The 19,521-nt window shown below is 42.7% G+C and overlaps 2 protein-coding genes across 2 annotated transcripts in view; one reads left to right on the top strand and one right to left on the bottom strand.

Annotated features, from left to right (window-relative positions):
- Positions 1-8,775, top strand: part of Ak3 (adenylate kinase 3) — a 28,736-nt gene extending 19,961 nt beyond the window's left edge. Inside the window, exons 3-5 of the mRNA XM_028894491.2 lie at positions 1,739-1,911; positions 2,853-2,971; positions 6,616-8,775. Of these exons, the coding sequence (XP_028750324.1) occupies positions 1,739-1,911; positions 2,853-2,971; positions 6,616-6,736 (413 nt within the window). The 3' untranslated portion in view covers positions 6,737-8,775. The remainder of the gene's footprint in view (positions 1-1,738; positions 1,912-2,852; positions 2,972-6,615) is intronic.
- Positions 8,776-11,960: 3,185 nt separating this feature from the next.
- Cdc37l1 (cell division cycle 37 like 1) overlaps positions 11,961-19,521 on the bottom strand; it is a 30,385-nt gene continuing 22,824 nt past the window's right edge. Inside the window, 2 exon segments of the mRNA XM_028894483.2 lie at positions 11,961-13,565; positions 17,620-17,784. Of these exon segments, the coding sequence (XP_028750316.1) occupies positions 13,467-13,565; positions 17,620-17,784 (264 nt within the window). The 3' untranslated portion in view covers positions 11,961-13,466.

Here is a 19,521-nt window from a genome sequence, read left to right as displayed (position 1 = left end):
GGGCTACATAAAGTGTTCCAGGCTGAACCTCTTGCCATTAACTTTGGGGCCATTGTCCCTCGATCCGAGTTCCTTAATAGTTATTATATCCCATTATGAGTTCTAAGTCATAAGCCAAATTTTCCATGTTTGAGCTTTAGTAAGCTGTGTTTTTAGCACTAACAAATCATTGCATATGCATTTTAGCCTCTGTCACCCTTGAGAAATGTATTATTTTCATAAATCTTAACTTCCTTGTGCCCTGGACAGAATGTTCCTAGTCATAACATTGTAAAGTAAAAAGTTTGGGATCAGATACCATTTCAAATTCCCCAGCGTACTTGTGTCTATTTTGGGACTCAATAATCATTTCTAGTTGCTTTTCTCTGTGTTTTTGAACCACATTGTTTAAACTATTTTAGCTGCACTGGCTGCGTACCCCATTTTTCAAATGCCTGAGACCACATGTTTCCTACTTCAGAGTTTTGTGCTTCCAGCTGTGGTCTTTACCAGCTGAGCATTCCTGAGCACCCTAAACCCCAAATTGGACACGTCTGACATCACTGGATCTAGATTTCTGGATTAGGGATGTTCAGACTGTAAAAACTGTTTTATATGTCATATGTCATATTTCTGTCATATTTCAGACTCAGCCTTCAGAGATTTTGAATGAAGATGATGTCCTCCTGATAAGTCCTTTCCCATATACATATTTTTTTTTTTAAAGATAGGGTCTCACTGTGTAGCTCTGGTTAGCTTGGAACTCACTGTGTAGACCAGGCTGGCCTCAAATTAAGAATTCAGCCTTCCTCTGTCTCCTGAGTGCTGCTACGATTCCTGTCTTATTTAAAAAATTGTAAGTGTCTCTCTCTCTCTGTGTGTGTGTGTGTGTGTGTGTGTGTGTGTGTGTGTGTGTGTGAGCTGTTGTTGACCAGAAGGTGTCAGATTACTTGGAGCTGGAGTTACAGGTGGTATGAGCCACTGGACAAGGATACTTTGTGTTTGGTTGTTTTTTTTATTTTATAGGGTTTTGTTTGTTTGTTTGTTTTTGTTTTTTTTTCTGTTTTTGTTTTGTTTTAGAGAACTAAGTGTGGTGACTCGCACTTGCTCCATTTAAGATTTATGAGTGTTGGGCTTGCATGTTATGTATGCATACCACGTGCATGCCTGGCACCCATGGAGGCCAGAAGGTAAAATCAGAACCCTTACATCTTAGAGTTATGGATGGTTTTGAGCTGCCATATGGGTGCTAGGGACTGAACCTGGGTCCTATACAACAGCAGCAAGTGCTTTAAACCACCGAGCTTTCTCTCCAGCCCCTTTTGTTTGTTTTTAAGACAGAGTCTCATGTAGCCCGAACTGGCCTTGAACTCCATTATTAATATGTAGCCAAGGCTTTGAACCCTTGCCCCCACTTCCCAAGTGCCGCCATGGCAAGCAAGCCGTCACATCCGACTTGAATTCAGTTTGGCTGGTAAGCATGATGGCAGGCAGACAGTCCCCATCTCCACAGGCTTCCACCTGTTTCACTGAGGTTTACCGCCCCAGGAGAGCGAAGTGCTGTGTTAGACAGAAATACCCTCGAATGCACACTCAGAATGTTTAACCAAATATCTGGGTTCTCTACAGTCAAGTAGACACCAAGAAATTCGCTCACGGTTGTTAAGTCCTGGTCCACCTGCCTGGTTTCATTCCTGGCTTCAGTTTGCCTAACACTAACCCTTTCTCATTGTCTTCCCCTCCCTCCCCTCATATACAGGTTTTCCAAGGACACTTCCACAGGCAGAAGCCCTGGATAGAGTTTACCAGATAGACACAGTGATAAACCTCAACGTGCCCTTTGAGGTCATTAAACAACGCCTTACTGCTCGCTGGATCCATCCTGCCAGTGGCCGAGTGTACAACATTGAATTCAACCCTCCCAAGACTGTGGTGAGTAACCGCAGCGGGGCTGACACACAGCAGAGTGTCCCCGAGTTCTCTTCCCCTCCCAGGCATAGTTCTGTAACCCTGGACATCCTCTGTCTGACCAAGACTACTGCCAGGGTACTTGATGGTCTGGTCCACTCAAGCTTGGTAGTAAAGGTGCTTTCCTCTGGAACAGGTCTGCGCCTCGCTCAAGTGTTATGGTTTAACTGTGAAATGTCCCCCATAGGCTCAATGTGGTGACTGCTTGGTCCCCAACGGGTGGTGTAGTTTCTGAGGTGGAGCCTAACTGGAAAAGTGGGTCGCTGGGACAGTACCTCTGCAGATTATGCATGATCCTTAGTCCCTTCCCCGACCTTCTTCTTGTGCATCCTGTGAAGAAAACTGCATGTGCATGTGTGCGTGTGCATGGGTACATGCAGACACACACAGACACACACACACAGACACACACACACACACACACACACACTCCAACCATGATGTTCTCAAGTTCAAACTCAAGCAGCCAAGACCCCAGCCCTCTGAAACAATCTGCCAGATACACAGCTCCTCCCTTCTACTCGGTTTTCTCAGGTGTTGGCTACAGCCGTGAGAAACCTGACACAGACAAAAAGTGTTGATTTTCTTCCTCTGTGCCAGGGTGTGAGTGAAGGGCAGAGGCAGTGAGGATCTGCAACACGGGCTTGCGGTTGGAATGTCTACCACACCTGGGAACCAACACTCCGGGGACCTGGGCCTAGGGACAGACAGGGGCGTCCCAGTCCAAACCACACAGCACTATGGAAATGGCCCTGGGGGTTCTCATAGCGGCAGTCATCTGCCTTTAGCTTGGATCCTGTTCCCTGAAACATGAGCACATTTCTGTGATGGGTGCTGGAATAGAGAGGCTATCTGCTTAGCAAGACACTGTCACGCTGAGCTGACATTCTTCGACGTCTGTCCAGGGCATCGATGACCTGACAGGAGAACCTCTGATTCAGCGTGAGGACGACAAACCAGAGACGGTGATCAAGAGACTGAAGGCCTATGAAGCCCAGACGGAGCCCGTCCTGCAGTATTACCAGTGAGTTCTCGCTTTTCTCACCGTCTCCCATCCAGCCAGTTTTCAGTTTCCATACTTCACAGCTGAAACGCTAAACCACCAGGGGCCCCGGTTCCAGCTGGCTTAAGCAGTAGAGATTGTAGGCGTCTGTACCAGAAAGAAGGCAGGGCTTCAGTCTCCCAGCTTTCCTCAGGTTTGCCGTTCTTAGTCTCGCCCGCTTCTGTGTCCTGGCTTCGTCCATGGTTGCTGGTATTTGCCAGAAAGGCTACCCCCCCTTTCCTCTTTCCTGAAGGGCTGAGGAGTGAACGTTTTATTCAGTGAACAAAAGCTCCGAGCATCACTCAGATGAAACTGAACAGCCACTGGTCAGGAAACCTCATACTTACTGTTGGAAGCCTGGGTTACTGCCAGCTCCAGAATCACCCGTGGGGCTAGGGAGGGTCGATACAGGCTAGTCCACATCCAAGGTTTGGGGGCTCATTTCTACCCACATTCTGCCATGTGGTGGTGGTGGGGCAGTCATCCCTGTAGCCCACCAAGCATGCATAGAATTTCAACCCTAGGAATCATTCTGTGGTCAACAGTCTTTGGAAGCTCCTACTCACACGTTTTTTTTATCTGTTCTTCAAGGACGTCTGTACCATACAAGGAATACGAGAACTACCTCGAGCCGTCCCCAACTCAGGCCGAGAAGCAGTGTGGTGTCCTTACCCAGCCCTTCTTCCGGGGATGAGGGCTGCTTTGCCTTCAGTGTGCCCTGCAGTGATTCAGGGCAGACAGTACATGTTGTTGAATAAGAGCATAGACTCCAGAGTCAGAAGGTCCAAGTTCAAAGCCCAGCTCACTATTTAATTAACATGGCCTTCGCCTCTTGCTTAAGCGCTTAAGCTCTGTCTGGTTTCTCTTGCATAAAATGTGGGTGAGGCTTGAAAGTGAGTTAATATGTGTAAGGCATAAAATTGTGCTGGATGCACAGGAAGCACTGGACATGTATTAACTGTTACTGTGGTGGCCATTACTACATTAGGATAAGTATGCAGGAAAATCTGAACCAGTCTCCATGAACTGTCCCAATATTTCTAACCGTTAATTTCTAGAGGGTGAAATTACAAGAGTTGGCAATTCACTTTTTTTTTTTTTTTTTTTTGGTTTTTCGAGACAGGGTTTCTCTGTGTAGCTTTGTGCCTTTCCTGGAGCTCACTTGGTAGCCCAGGCTGGCCTCGAACTCACAGAGATCCGCCTGCCTCTGCCTCCCAAGTGCTGGGATTAAAGGCGTGCATCACCTACGCCCGGCTTTCACTTTTTTTTTTTTTTTTTTTTGGTTTTTGTTTTTTGAGACAGGGTTTCTCTGTGTAGCTTTGCGCCTTTCCTGGAACTCACTCTGTAGATCAGGCTGACCTTGAACTCACAGAGATCCACCTGCCTCTGCCTCCCAAGTGCTGGGATTAAAGGCGTGCGCCACCACTGCCTGGCGGTGATCACTTTTTACAGTAGCCGTTACTTTAAGCTTGTGATTGTATATGGAGCCTGGCTCTATAACCCTGGACAAGGCATTTCTCTTCGGATTCCTTATTTGCAACCAGCCAGTGTTAAATACCCGCTTTCAGAACTATTAGGGGACGGGAGTGAGAGCCTCTGCAAAGGCTTAGAGCAGTCTGCAGCTACTGAATCAGCCCCTGTTGGGGACCCTGCTGGCACTGTGCCAAGCCCCTGTCTAAGCAGACAAGTACCCTCAGTTCCTACAGGCCTCCAAGACAGTCACCTTGTATGGATAAAGAGGAAAACTGCGCAAAGAAGCTGCATCGGGCAGTGAGATGGACTCGTGCTTATCATCAGAAGCCACTCACACTGGCTTAAGCAAACCGGGGTGGGGTGGGGTTAGTCCTATAACCAAGAAGTCCAAATACAGATGGCTGCTGGTCCAGGGGCTTAACGAGTGTGGTCCAAACCCAGCCCTTTCAGCTCCATTCCCTGGGTTGGCTTCAGGCCCAGGTGGCTGCAATGTCCTCTGACTTTAGCTCAGCTCCTGCCAGCTCCGCTACCTCAGCAGAAGAGAGACACCTGTCCCTCCAGAGAAAGTCGTGGGATCGATGGCCATTAGCTCCAGCCACGCACTGTTGAAGCGAGGGTGTGGGAACAGTCTCACCTACCTACGCCTCATGTACTGAGTGTGGTCCGCCTGACTGTCCATGGGACTCACAACAGAGAACGCCTTGTGCCTGGGCAGATAATAATACTCCTAAGAGGCTGTGAGGAGAGGAAATGCCTGTAAGGATTAGTTCTGACACAGGATGGGAGGTTGAGGAAAGCTATAGAAATTAGTGATTTGGGGCTTTTTCTTTCTGGGTCCCTGGCTCCTGCTGCTTCTTGCCATATATACAATGCATACATAGACTTAAAGGCTTACCTAAAAATGGAAATAGCCTTAAAAAAGAAACTTCGTAATAGTCAGTTCTGTTATTTGAACGAGCTTATAGTCTCCTTATTCTTCCCAGCTGGAGAACGCTTGTCTGTCTAGAATGTGATGTTCTTACTCTTTGGAAGACTCATTTTTGTAGCTGGTTCCATTTCATTACAGAGAAATTACAATGCAAATGTGAGGAGGGACCAGGTGCCCATTCCCTACAGAGTTCTGCCTCAGTAGTACATCACTCCTGGCATCGTAGCTGATACTAAAGCATCATCTCCAAGAAGCTTTCCCGTTCAAAGCTTGCTCTCCTGAAAGCTCCGCCTGCCTGTGAATTTAGATGCTAAAAGGCTTCTTCTATGTAAATACTCCCTTTGCATAATTTTTCTCTGTAGCAGATACTTTCACACAGAAAACAGCTACTGCTATTTTATTTAACCAAGGCAAATGTTAGGAGTTGTCAATAAAGGGATCCTTTTGTCCCAGCGAAAGCCTATTGAGAACGGCTGCAGAGCTATGGAAAGTAATAAATCAAGTTGGGTGACCTGCAAACCAGTGTGCACACCCAAGAAAGGTGTGTGGGTCAGGGAGTTCAGAACCTTAAGGTGGTCTGTGTGGTTTGAGAAGCAAACCCCAGGATTCTGAGCCCCACACTTCATCCTTCCTCCTACTGAACACTGGAGTAAAATAACTCCTTTGATGGCCAGTCTGCCTTGGGACAAGCCAACCAACCTGCAGGGATAAACAGAACCCTGACAAGAGCAAATTCAGGAAAGCAGAATAGCGGGGAAAGGAACTTGGTAAAAAGAATAACGAGTGCTGGAAACGTTCAGAGACTTCAGTGGAAGACAAAGTCAGGCAGGGTGTCCTGGTGGCTGATGAGCCCTGTTTCTAACCCGCCAGCCTGGGGATTGAGGCTGAGTCCCTTCCCAGAAGGCAAGTGTATCTGTAAGTAGGAGCACCTGGGCTTTTGACAAGCTATGAAGCATTAGTATAGGCTTGGCCGGCAGCACAGCTCAATTCGACAGCTGACATCCTTTTAAAGACCCCTTTCCTGTGCCAGAGGACAAAGCACAAACTAGAATCTAGATTTTCCTAGGTCCAGCCAAGTTCCTTCCCCCAGATCAGAGACCTAAACTCACAGAACTTCTAAACTCGCATGAACTTTACAAATCCCTTTGAAAAAACACATTAGGCACACTTCGACCTGTGTAATCTATCTATTTACCTATCTATTTATTTTGTTTTTCATCCTTAGGAAAAAGGGGGTGTTGGAAACATTCTCTGGAACGGAAACCAACAAGATCTGGCCCCATGTATATTCTTTCCTACAGACGAAGGTTCCAGAAACTACCCAGAAAGCCTCTGTCACTCCCTGAGGAGGGAGTAATGAGCAGGGCCGCCTCACCTCGTCTTTGTTTTCGAAGCTCTTTTCCTAAGACTTCTCTGAAAATTATGACTTCTTCCTAATGACTTTCTTCTGGATGTTACTAAGGACGTGCCAAATGAGTCAGACACTAAGGCTGATCTGTTAAAATAACCTCGGATGTTTAATCTAGTTGTCTTCTGTGGATGTGCAATTGGAAAACATCAGAGATGTTGAAACTTAAGAAAAAAAGTACAACGGAAAAGAACTGGTAATCGTCTACCCCTCTGTTCAGTTAAAGTGGTCAATCACATTTTCACGTTTTCCTGGGAAAGTTCAAAAATTACATATTACCTGAGGCAGATAAATATCTCATTAAAGGCCAATGCCCTTCTAGCCCAGTGGGATGTGGTATTTGGGGAGACTGTCTATAGATTCTAAAAAGAAAGCAATTGGCTTTATTTGCAGATGTTGTCAGATGCAAACTCACTGCTGCCTTTTCAGGGAAAGGGAGGGCACAGGCCACCATGCAGTGCCCTCCATTTACTAGCTTTCAATCTGCTATGAAAATGCAGCCACTGGCACTTAAGAGCATGTGACCAGTCTGGCTTGTTTTCTTTTCCAAACATGCATGTACTTCGGGATATGATTCTGTCAACTAAGTTCTGGGAGGAACACTGGCAAACGACAGCGGAATAGTCCTAGGTTCTCACCTGTCACTCAGGCCGAGGACTAGGTTTTAGGGCCTACCTGTCAGTTTCACTCTCTCTCACATAAATGGACAGTCTGCCTTGATGAGCAAGCGGTAGTAAAAAGAAAACCGGAGGGTCAGAGAACAGCCCGGGTAGTTTGCCACTGAAGTAGATGGGGTATACTGGGGAGAGCCCCTTGATAGAGAGGCCAGGCAACTAGTCAACAGGCTGGGTTAAAAAGCACTGGAACTGAGTTCCCTCGAGCACATTTATATCTCTATCAGAGTCCTTGATTTCAAGGCCCTCTTGTCTCAGCCTCTCAAGTGCTGGGATCACTGATGCCACCCTACTTCAAAGGGAACTTTTCTTGTACCATCTAAGGAGCCTCCTCTTCCACCTACAGCACTGTGGATCCAACTTAGCCTTGTGTGCTGGGCAAGCACCCTATCACTGTGCTCCATCTCCAGCCTTAGCCTTTTTTTTTTTTTTTTTGGTGACAGGATCTTATGTAGTTCTGGCTGTCCTGGAACGACACAGACCAGGCTGGCTTCAAACTCAGAGATCCATCTGCCTCTGCCTCCCAAGTGCTAGGATTAAAGATGTGGATCACCACTCCTGGCCCCAGCCTTTAGTTTTTGAGACAGGTCTCACTATATAGCCCAGGTTTCTTGAAATGATGTTGTCCAAGCTGGCCTCATGTTCATGATCCTCTTGTTTCAACCTCCTTAGTGCTTAAATTACAGGTATGTACCACTAACCCAAGCCTGTGAAACCATCTTAAAACTCCAGTCACTTCCTTAGTGGAGTAAGGACATGTCCTTAGACACTGTGGCCTGAAGTGAGAAAATATGAGAAGTGGAAGAAAAAACAACTCTACCTTCCAGGAAGATGTACTCTTTATTTTACTTGGTGCTAAATCAAAGAATCAAGCCCTTGTACAAGCCTTTGAAATTTTGGCCTATTTTATTTCAGACACTTGAGGTACAAATGCCAGCAAGTGGTTCTTATATATCTGGGAGTAGGGGAGCAATCTTTGCTCTTTAAATTTCACCATTGATCTTTCAAAATGGACTAGGCCTTCAATTAGGATTCCAATGAACATCTTGTCCCTTGTCGATGTTTCTGTAACGCCTTATCTGAATGTTGATAACTGCTTTCTAACATTGTTGTGAACTACCTAAATTTAGGACTGATCGGTGGGCTCTGTTACATGTGGTGATATCAGCACTGTGGTTGTCGCCCTTTACCTCTCTCGGGCCCTTCACAGGCCCCCAACCCCTTCCTGTTTTCTGGTGTGGCTTTTTCTAATAAATGGTCTTCAAACAGTACTTTCTAATAAACAGGTCTTCCCAACAAAGCATCTTATGACATTCTTTCTCTCCTGCTGTACTGATGTATTCACACTGACTTTCATGACACTGGAGATGTGGAGGTGGTTAGAGGATTGGAGAACATGACATTTTTTTCCTGTGACCAGAACAACCAAGATATTGTATATACATCCACTTGGGAATGGTGTATGGCTTTTCTATTAAAACAGACAAAAGGGACCTGTTTTCTGTTGGATAGGTTGATGTCAGACACTGATAAAGGATATCATTGCTGGGGCTGGACAGATGGCTCAGCAGTTAGGTGCATTGGCTGCTCGACAAGAGGACCTGGTTTGATTCCCAGCACCCACATGGCAGCTTATAACCATCTGTAACTCTAGTTCTAGGGGATCCAATGTCCTCTTTTGGCCTCCATGGGTACCATGCACACACACATTGCAGACATATACAGGTAAATACCCATACATATAAAATTTTTTTTAAAGTACCATTACTGAATATATCCTGCTGAAAAGCAAATGTGTGGTGACCAGTGCAAGAGCTTTTATTTTTGTGCCACATGGAATATGCATGGAGTTGAATGCCCTGGGCGGGAGCATGTCTTCAACAATATCCCTGCACTAATAGCTTGCAACTAAAGATTTTCATTCTGGAAGTTAGGATTTTTTTTTTTTTAAAACAATTAAAATAGTCTAGCTGGGCTCAAAAAGCACTGGTAAAAGCCAGTAAGGTTTCTGAATCTGTAGCATTCCCCTGCAATTTTTTAAAAAGGTTTCATTTTTAGTGTGCATGTGCATGTGTGTGTAGATGCCTACAGAGGCTACAAGAGGGCATCAGGTCTCCTGGTACTGGAGTTACAGGAGCTTGTGAACACCAGATATGGGTGTGGGAAGTAAACTCTGGCCCTCTGCAAAAACATTAAGTGCTCTTAACCAGCGATTCATCTCTCTAGCCACCCCTTTGAATGATCTCTAAAAACCCCGAGTTTTTCCACATATAGCACACAAAGAGTGTCTCATCAAGTGTAGACTGGCCCAGCAGCTTCGTATTTCCCCAAAAGTGTCTGAAGGTAACAGGAGTAACCAAATCAAAGTTGGAGGGGTTTTAAAGTCCTTTTATACCTTTAGAAAAGGTCGAGTTCTTTCAGGCAGGCCTCTGAAAACACTTTCACCTGTCAGTGATGGTAAGCAATCCATAGCCAACACTTACTCACCTGTGTGCTTTGCCCATTAACCGACACCGAGCAAACCAATACTGGCTGAATCAGCTTCTTGGACAGGCTAGGAAACAGGACAAACATTCCCCCACAGGTGGGTACTGAAGGCTGCAGGCTCGAAGGGTCTTCTTGTTAAAATGTGAACGGTATGCTGGAAAATGGAAATGGGAAACCCAACCCCAACCCAGACAAGTACCACCTTTGTCCCACATCAATTTAAGAACTGAAATGTGACTAACTCTGAGAATAGTAAACTGACTTATTTTTCTCTGAAAATACCCCAGGATTAAATTGAGAATCACCCTGCCTACATCTCTACACTGTAATGAAACCACTGAGTAACAGATGTGTGTGCTCTTTGGGGAAGCATGTTAGTTCACTTAAAAATTGAAAACAATTAATTAAAAATAAAAACATTTAAACTATGTGTTTGTGTTCTGTGCATGTATGAAGGTCTGCTGAACCTTAAAGAGTTAAGTTCTTTTTTCACCATTTAGGTCCCAGATACTGGATGCAGGTTGGCGGGCTTGGCAGCAAACACCTTTATTCAAGTGAGCCATATCAACAGCCCTTATTCACTTTAAAAATTATATGAATGCCTGTCTGAACAAAGCCTAATATTTCTGAAGAGAAATTAAAGGAAACCGTAAGCTCCTGGTGCAGAAATAACGGAAGAACCACAGACAGTATCGTTCAGAGACTCGCAGAGCAGGAATTCTAAGCAGAACTTTCTCCATTACCGTCAATGGAAAGACAGTTCACAGGTCAATGGAGTTACAACTATTTGTTTCTCTCTCTCCTTCTAAGACAGTCTCATGTGGCCACAAGACTACCTTGAACTTGCTATGCAGCTGAGGAAAAGCATGAGCCCTCCTGTCTCCACCTTCCCAGCACGCGGGCCACAGCTACGTGCCACCATGCCCAGTTTATGTGGTGCCTGGGCTTTGGGCAACCTAAGCAAGACCTCTACCAATAGAGCTGAATCTCAAGTCCCCAGCGAGTTCATTAAAAAAAGAAAATACTTTATTAAACAACACATGAGATTTACCAAGTAAAACAGCCATCTTTGTTGAATATTTTGATGTCAAATATTTTTCACTAGTTTGAACTTCTCATAGATTAGGGACAAATTTTCTAACCTGAAATATGAGTTACTATTTGCTAAGTATTACTATTCTTCACTACTTCTTAAGAAAACATGAGAGGAAATTTATTTTGGCAGGAGACAGCCAGCTCTCAATACTAAGGACATTTTCAAAATAAAGGAAATAAAAGGACTCTTAATATACTGCCTTTTTGTTTTTATTTTTTGAGACAGGGCTTCTATACCTAGCTGTCCTGGAACTCACTCTGTAGAGCAGACTGGCCTCAAACTCAGAGATCACCTCCCAAATGCTGGGATTAAAGGAGTGTGCTACCACACCTAGCCCAATATACTGTCTTAATACTAAAGTCCTGGCAATGAGTAAGTTACCATCCTTAAGTGCAAATTATGACATCCATTAGTGGCTCCCCCAAACAAATCAATCACACTTTTACACACTGAAACACAGAACACTTCTCCTTTGGGAAAAAATTCTAGTCAAATGTCAAAGAACAGGTTTTTTTTCTTAATTTCTGTCTCAGAAAACAAAACCAAAATGAACGTTAAATACTCACTTTGTTACTGCTTTTTTTGTCACCAGTTTTTGGCCCTTAAGAGTTTAAATTATAGAAGGCAAAATGAAAGTCCCAACCACTTGGCTGAGCACAGAAAAGCAGACAAGCTGTAGGCAGAAGCGAACTGGAGTGGTAACTGGTTAGTCCAGTCCACTTCTGTGAGGGACGGCGGGATCATTCTCTTCTAGTCTGTCCATTTGACAGGAAGAGGAAAACCTCGAGAGCATGCTCCAGACAAGAAGAAAAGAGAGAGAGGAAAAAAATACAACAAAACCAAAAACACCTTCCATGACTAGGCCACTGATTAAAAAGAACTACAAGCCAGTGAGCACTACCTTATAAATTAGTCAAACATTTTATTATAGAGTATATATATTTATATCAAAAGCACAAAAAGACTTTTATTCTGGGAACCAGGAAGATTGTGACATTACAGGAGTATAATTCAATGATTCCAGTCCATTTCCACAAGTACTAGGTACCCCATCACCTACTTCAGCCCCCTTGGCTGACTGAAGACAGATGAAGCCAAGGTCACAGCTCTGACCTATGCAGGTCACTGAACATGATTTTCTTACTCAAACTGAGACCTCTAGTCCCAACCCCAGGTACCCACATTCCAAATATTTGCTACGAATTGAAGTGGGTACTGAGCCAAAGATTACACTCAAAAATAATCAAAGCTAATGCTCCTGTAAGTCAGAAGATTAATCCTCAAATAATAAGGATATCATAATTGGCACTGTCATCTAATTCTAAATAAAAAGAATCCAATATCCTGGTGGATCTGCAGTGACTTATATAGGAAGAAGTAAAGCTCAGAAGCATCTCGTAACTGAGCTAGAAGCTAGTAACAGATGGAGTGAAACCCATCACCACCACTGAGGGTGACTGTTATCAAGTTCTTAGACATGGTTGGCAGCTCAAGGCAGCTTAGCACTACAACCTTTCTCAAGGCTTCACCTGAGGGAAACACACAACAACGGTGATTTAACAATGACCTTACTCTTCCTGTTTGTTCTTACAGGCCCTTACTATTCTTTTAAAACTTACTCCCTGAGAGGTCCCAGACTATGTCAAGTAAAGAAATCAGAGTAAGCTTGCAGTTCATCTTGTTGGAAAACAGAAAACTGTATCGCTTTCTACACATGCCACACTCCTTAATATTTAAACAGTCATCAGGATAAAGTCAACTTCTGAACAGTTTTGAGACGACTTGAGGGGTAAATGTCATGTTTTTAATACCAAATTTATAGTCAAGGAGTTAACTGGTGGTGTCGAAAATACAAACGTAAATATTACCTTAAAACAATAATTTGTGCCATCCAGTTTACTTATTAGTAAAGTAGGTTACCACTACTAATTTATTGCTTTTAATGTGATGAACACCAGATGTGACAGCTGAACGTTGCGGTGGGACATAAGCACATTTGTATCTTTAATTCTTTCCATGAAGTAGGACATGTACACATCCACGGGAAAAAGACCATGTAGCAGATGCCTCCTCAGTCGGCCAGTCTTGTAAACATTGCATTGTGCAGATTTTCATACTTTGATTCAAAATTAAGAACAGTTAAAGGCAAATTTAGTAACTGAGGGGTGGGGGAGAGTCCAGTTTGACTTCCTGCAACATATGGTACCACTCCTCCCTTCAGAAACAAAACAACACAACAAAAAACCCTAGCAGCACATAAAAAAAAGTTGCAAAACATTTCAGTACTCTTTTCCCTCCCATCAAAAACCGAACAAAAATAAAGTGCAGCACCCATAAAAGTGTCAAGAAAATAGCCAAGCTCTTCCTTTCTTGTAACAAAATAGTCCTTGGCCTCAGCAGTCTTAAGTGAGTTATACAGTGTCCATCATTTTCTCCTCCTCTTCTTTATGCAGCACTGAGTCGACACCGCAGAGAGGCGTACTGATAGAATACTGAAGATAATCTGGATTCTGGGGGGAGAGGAAGAGGGACACACTTGAGAAGCAGCCTCATTCACACCAGGACATTCAACTGTGCACCTGGCTTCACGCTCTGGTTCCTCTGAAGCACAACACAATAGGAAAGAAAATGAATTTGTGGAGTCTACTCGGGCTGCAACACAAAGAACTAAGGGTAGGATGATATTACTGAATCCAAAGAGATGTGATAAAGACAAGAGTGGATATATGGCAACAGAAATGTAATAACAAGTACCACACTTTTTTTAACCCTTTAACAAAACTAATTTTAATTCTCTAACCATACAAAGCTAAATTTCCCTGTGAGCATTGTATTTTAATTAATATGACTTTTGGGGGGCCAGAGAGAGATGACTCAGCAGTTAAGAGCACTTGTTGCTCTTCCAAAGGACCAGGGGATCTGACGGCCTGTCTGGCCTCTATGGGTACTCCACGCACACGGTGCATGGATTTAGGCAAAACACCCATACACATAAAATAATAAAATTTTAAAAACATTTTGATAAAGGCAAAATCCATGTACTGAGTAAAGTAAACAAAGAAAAAAAAATCTTTACTTTTCCTGAGAGGTACTTTTGCCTACATTTAAAAAAATATGAGTTCAGAATATTGTTCAATTAACGCAAAACTAAATGCATGATTTTTAAATGTTCCATGGGTATGAGTGTAAGGTCTTAAAACCCAAGACTTTACTTGGCCATTTCGTCCTTTTGAAGTAATTTTTTTTCTCCTCAGTTATTCTGAATATTTTCCAGTGACTTGGACTTGTTATTACTTTTACTACCTAATTTCATTTACTTTTTAATAAACATTAATGAGCAAAGTTATCCAAATGAGATAGGCTTCTTTAGTAAAAGCCAAAAGCTAGGCAGGAATTTGATTATTTCCAAGAGAATCTTTTATATTTTGTTTAAATGCTTCTATTTAGTATTATTAATACTCAGGGAGGAAAAAAAATACGTCACAACTTAATACCATTAGAAGCCGATCCAGAGACTAAACATGAAGCAGCTGCTCCAAGAAGGCACTGCTGAGTCCTATCAAGGCTAAGGATGGCAGTATATGATGTGTTTCAGAGGACTGGTTTTCACCATAAAACTAAAATCAAGAGTGTTCCTGAATTCTGAGCTTTATAAAAGTCAATATTCTTGTTATCTTACCCTGTTTCCACAAAGCAGTGCTAAGTCTTTTCTGATATCCGTTTCAGATTCCAGAGCCCTTCAAGACCAAACTTACAGTAACTCTAGCATGATACTCAGAACTAAAAGTAATCAATATCCCTAACCTAAGTGACACTGAAATTACACTGGTTGCCCTACTGTCTGTCTGTCTGTCTGTCAGTAGTCTCAGCACTTCACTTGTCTCAGTATACAGTTCTCCCCCAAAGCATGACCACTTGTAGTGTATGACTCCCAAGACCGGGGAAGGACATTCAAAACCAGAGTATCAGCCCCATCGCTTACTGTGCTAACTTTGGGCGAAGTAATTTAACCTTTGAAAATTTCAATTTACTTATGTGCAAAAATGAATTTAGCCAGGCGGTGGTGGCGCACGCCTTTAATCCCAGCACTTGGGAGGCAGAGGCAGGCGGATCTCTGTGAGTTTGAGGCCAGCCTGGGCTACCAAGTGAGTTCCAGGAAAGGCGCAAGGCTACACAGAGAAACCCTGTCTCGAAACCCCCCCCCCAAAAAAAATTTAAATAATCACAGCATATTTAAGAAGATTAAATGATACATGTTAACATATTGTACAACCCATGAAGTATAGCTGAAGTTTATAAAATAATTGCTCAGAGGCTTAATATTAATTGCAAATTTTATGGTCTATTGGCTCAGGCTTCCTGCTAGCTAGCTGTTACAACGTAGCCCTTCACTATTAATCTCTGTATCACCACGTGTTCCATGGCTTTATCTGCGTCCCATTCCATGTTGCTCCTTGGATGGCGGTTTGGCATCTCCCTTACTCATTCCTTTCACTATCTCTCTCGGATTTTCCCGCCCTGCCACAGGCCAATGCAGCTTTATTTGTCAGCCAATGGAAGTAATACATATTCACAGCCTACAGAAAGACATCCCACAGCACTGTGATTAAGCGATACATGTCAACATATTGTATAACCTAGGAAGTGATATAAAAATGGTATATCATTATTATAGTAAGATTGTTTTCAGACTTCAAAACTGTCATCTTGATCCTTGGATGGCCTCCTTCTATTGTTTCCTTCATCTAGTCAATAATCTTATCTTGAACAGCAGCACTCCTCACCCTGAGGCATTCTTGGTCAGAATGCCTAAATTCTCACCCTGTAAGGAGCAACTAGTCTATTAACCCAGAGTAATTAAGTATGGAGATTCCTGATAATAGTAATAATTCAAATGGCAAAAATATGACTCCAGCCTTCTCTACCATGAGTGACAATGGAGGTTGCTTACATTTTAATATGTGTAAAGAACCACTGACATCTTAGTCTCTCATTCCTCTGCGTGCAGGAAGTGACTGATTTTAGGTTTATCTACTGCCTTTGACATCATCATAAAACTCCCTTGGAAAAAACTGCTTTCTCATGTGCTACTTCTCACTACAGTATTTAAGTAACATTAAAGAAGTGGTCTGGGGCTGGAGAGATGGCTCAGTAGTTTAGAGCACATGTTCCCTTGCAGAGGACCAGGGTTCACTCCCCAGTACCCACGTGGTGGCTCTCAACCATCTGTAACCAACAGTTCCAGGGGATCCAAAGCCCTCTTCTGACCTCCCTCTGGGGGCACCAGGCACATATGTGGTGCACATACATACATGCAGGCAAAATATTTTCATACATATCAAATAAATCTTAAAAAAATAAAAATCAAGAAGTGATCTGTAGGCATTCTTCAGGGGGCTATTCCTGACATGTCTAATTAAAGGAGAACACTAGGAATTATTTAAAGTCAGAATGTTTTTGGTTGAGTTAAATGTGACCAATTGCTTGCTTTCCTTACTATTTTAGATACCACATTAGGTTAAAGTGCTGTGTAAAATTTAACAGCTGTTTAAGTACATGTTACTAAAATGGTAAAATTATAGTGACATAAGGTCAAGAAATTGAAAATTTCAATTTTTACCATTTTATGAGGCTTAAAGATAAATACAGGCCTCTCCTCATATTGTCTTCTGAATGACACTTTCCATCTCCCAATGTAGACAACGGAATAAACTGGCTAAAGCTGATCTTAAAACCTTGGAGCCTGGAAATGAGATAACTGGGCTCTATTTAAGTGGCTACTTCTAAAATCAGAATGGGCAGGGACTGACAGTATCGTAAAGCTCTAGGAAGTAGTATCAGCTACACTAGTGTCTGCTCCCCTCTTTCCACTGATATTTGTGTATGTGTGTGTTAACGGCATAGTTTTTCTCTGGATCTAACAACAGACTCTGAGGAAGTTCAAACAGGTGCTAACAGTACATACACTCTCACTAGATATATAACATTAACAAAATATTAATTACATAAAGCCATGCAACAGATCACTTCAGTTATCACTCACATGTCTGTTCACAAGCTAATTTCATCCTTTAAAAAATTGCCAACAATGGATTTTACTCAGAAGGAGATGTCTGTGGGGAGCCACCCTGAGTTTATGACTGAGGTAACACTTGACATTAAAAATGTTTAGGTACAGCTCATCTTTTCCACATTAAGATGAGACAGAATTTGGTGTCTCTAAGAAGACAGAAGAGACTCAATGCCAAGGCATGGAATGAAATAAGACTAAGGGTTATTATAATTATTATTATTATTATTTCTTTTGGAGACAGGGTCTCTCAACATACCCCTCGTTGGCCTGGAGCTCACTATGGCAATCAGGCCTCAAGTTCACAGAGATGATCCATCTGCCTCTGCTTCCTGAGCGCTTGGATTAAAGGCATGAGCCATCACATCAACACTAAGGATTATTTTTTGAGTCAAGAAAATTTTAAGTGGTCATACACATTATGCACAAGTGGTCCTAAAGAACAAAATTATGCGAGTTCATTCATGAAATGAGTATTCCCTTTTCCAGCTTACCTGTGATAAGGATTCTAAGGAGCCTATGCATCCAACACCAGAATGGGGAACATGATTCTGAACTGTTACAGGTTGAAAGCTTTGTGATTGAGCATAAAGTCTTACTCTTGACTTGAAAGCTTCAAGTTCATTTTTGAATGCCTCAAAATAACCTTCTTCCTCTGCCTAGAACATAAAAACAAACAAACAAAAACAATGTTTCTGGGCCGGGCAGTGGTGGCGTATGCCTTTAATCCCAGCGCTGGAGAGGCAGAGGCAGGTGGATCTCTGTGAGTTCGAGGCCAGCTTGGTCTACAGTGCAAGTTCCAGAACAGACTCCATAGCTACACAGAGAAACCTTGTCTTGGAAAAACAACAACAAAAAATAAAGACCGTTCTGGACTCCTAAACCACAGAGTAAATTTCAGAAGCACATAACAGAGGTGGAGCAGAGACAGCAAAGAACAGTGAAAATGCAGAACCCAGTACAGTCTCCTCACAGACTGTGAACAGTTTCTTACAAAGAGTTGGTCTGCTCTGTATTTCTTTCTGCTTCAACAAAATTAACTAATAGGAAACATACTCCTATACAAACACATAAAGTGGGAGTGGCCTGGTGGTACAGGAGGCTAAGTCAGGAGAATACCAAGTTCAAGGTCTGGTAGGCAAAAGAGTGAATTTACCAGGAACAGGGCAATTTACTGAGACCCTTGGGTGGATGGATCTCTGTGAGTTCAAGGCCAGCCTGGTCTACAGAGCATGTTCCAGGACAGCCAGGACTGTTACAGAGGAACCCTGTCTTGAAGGAAAACAAAAAACAAAAAACAAGTTATTTTTTATAACTTCTTCTGAGATGGGTGGGGCACTTGGTTAGCATGTACAAGGCTCAACTTCTAGAACTGCAAAACAAACTTTATTGAGCTCTCACATTCACTCTATTCTCACTTAACTGGGCCTGGGGGCACTATTACCTATCTAGTACATCTCCGACCTTTCAAAACTATTTGTAAAAGTTATACAAGACAAACTCAACATTCAGCTTAATTACTGTAAGGACATCTTAAGTGTTCTAGTTAAGCCAGTGTCTGGCATCTGGAAACAAACATGTTAACTTTGGCTGAGGGGAGGGGCTCTCTCTCTGGCATCCAATGATGTAGGAGTTCTCCAAGAAAAGTCCCCATCTTCTGAGAGAGGCCTCTTTTTAAATGCTCCTTCTATGTGTACCTGGCAGGGTACATGCCCTGTGCTAACAGCATGCTCGCTGGCTTTAAGTTCAAGGGCAAAAGAGATCTTGTTAATGTAGTTTAGGTTGTAGAACTTGGTTGAGATTGTAGATTAGTTCTGGGTTACATACACAATGGAAATTATGTTCTGGGAGGATATTCTATCTTTTTGGACAATTTCTTCAGTTAAGCTTAACATCTCATGTAGTAATAGCTAGCTGTACTTGTGTAGACCTATGCTACTACTGTCCAATGCTTGCATCCAAAGGTAATCGCTATCCAAGGCAAACAGCATGACAGCTGACTACTGTAATCCTAACGCTGAGAGGCGGATCAAGAGACCTGACTCTGTTTAATGACAAGACATTATTTATTTTCTTTATGCCAGTTTCCTCCCTTACAAAACAGGAGTAAAAATCTTCATAAAGTGCAGAAGGATTTAATAAGTTAACTCATGCAAAATGCTTAAAACAGTGCCTGTCATGACAGAAGCACCCAATGAATATTACTGCCTAATTGTTAACATTAAAACTGTTAAGGTTGAAGATTTTTAATTATTTTCAGTTCTGTTTTATCAAAGAAAAAAAAATTACATGTAGTGTGGCAATGTCCCATTACATATTAAGTATCGGTTTAAACACATTAAGGTATCACTAAAAGGTATAGTTTTTATTGCTTCTATGAGTCCAGTAAAAATTTA

Source organism: Peromyscus leucopus, chromosome 1 (assembly GCF_004664715.2).
Source record: "Peromyscus leucopus breed LL Stock chromosome 1, UCI_PerLeu_2.1, whole genome shotgun sequence".
Classification (NCBI taxonomy): Eukaryota; Metazoa; Chordata; class Mammalia; order Rodentia; family Cricetidae; genus Peromyscus; species Peromyscus leucopus.
This window is presented reverse-complemented; position numbering and strand designations above follow the sequence as displayed.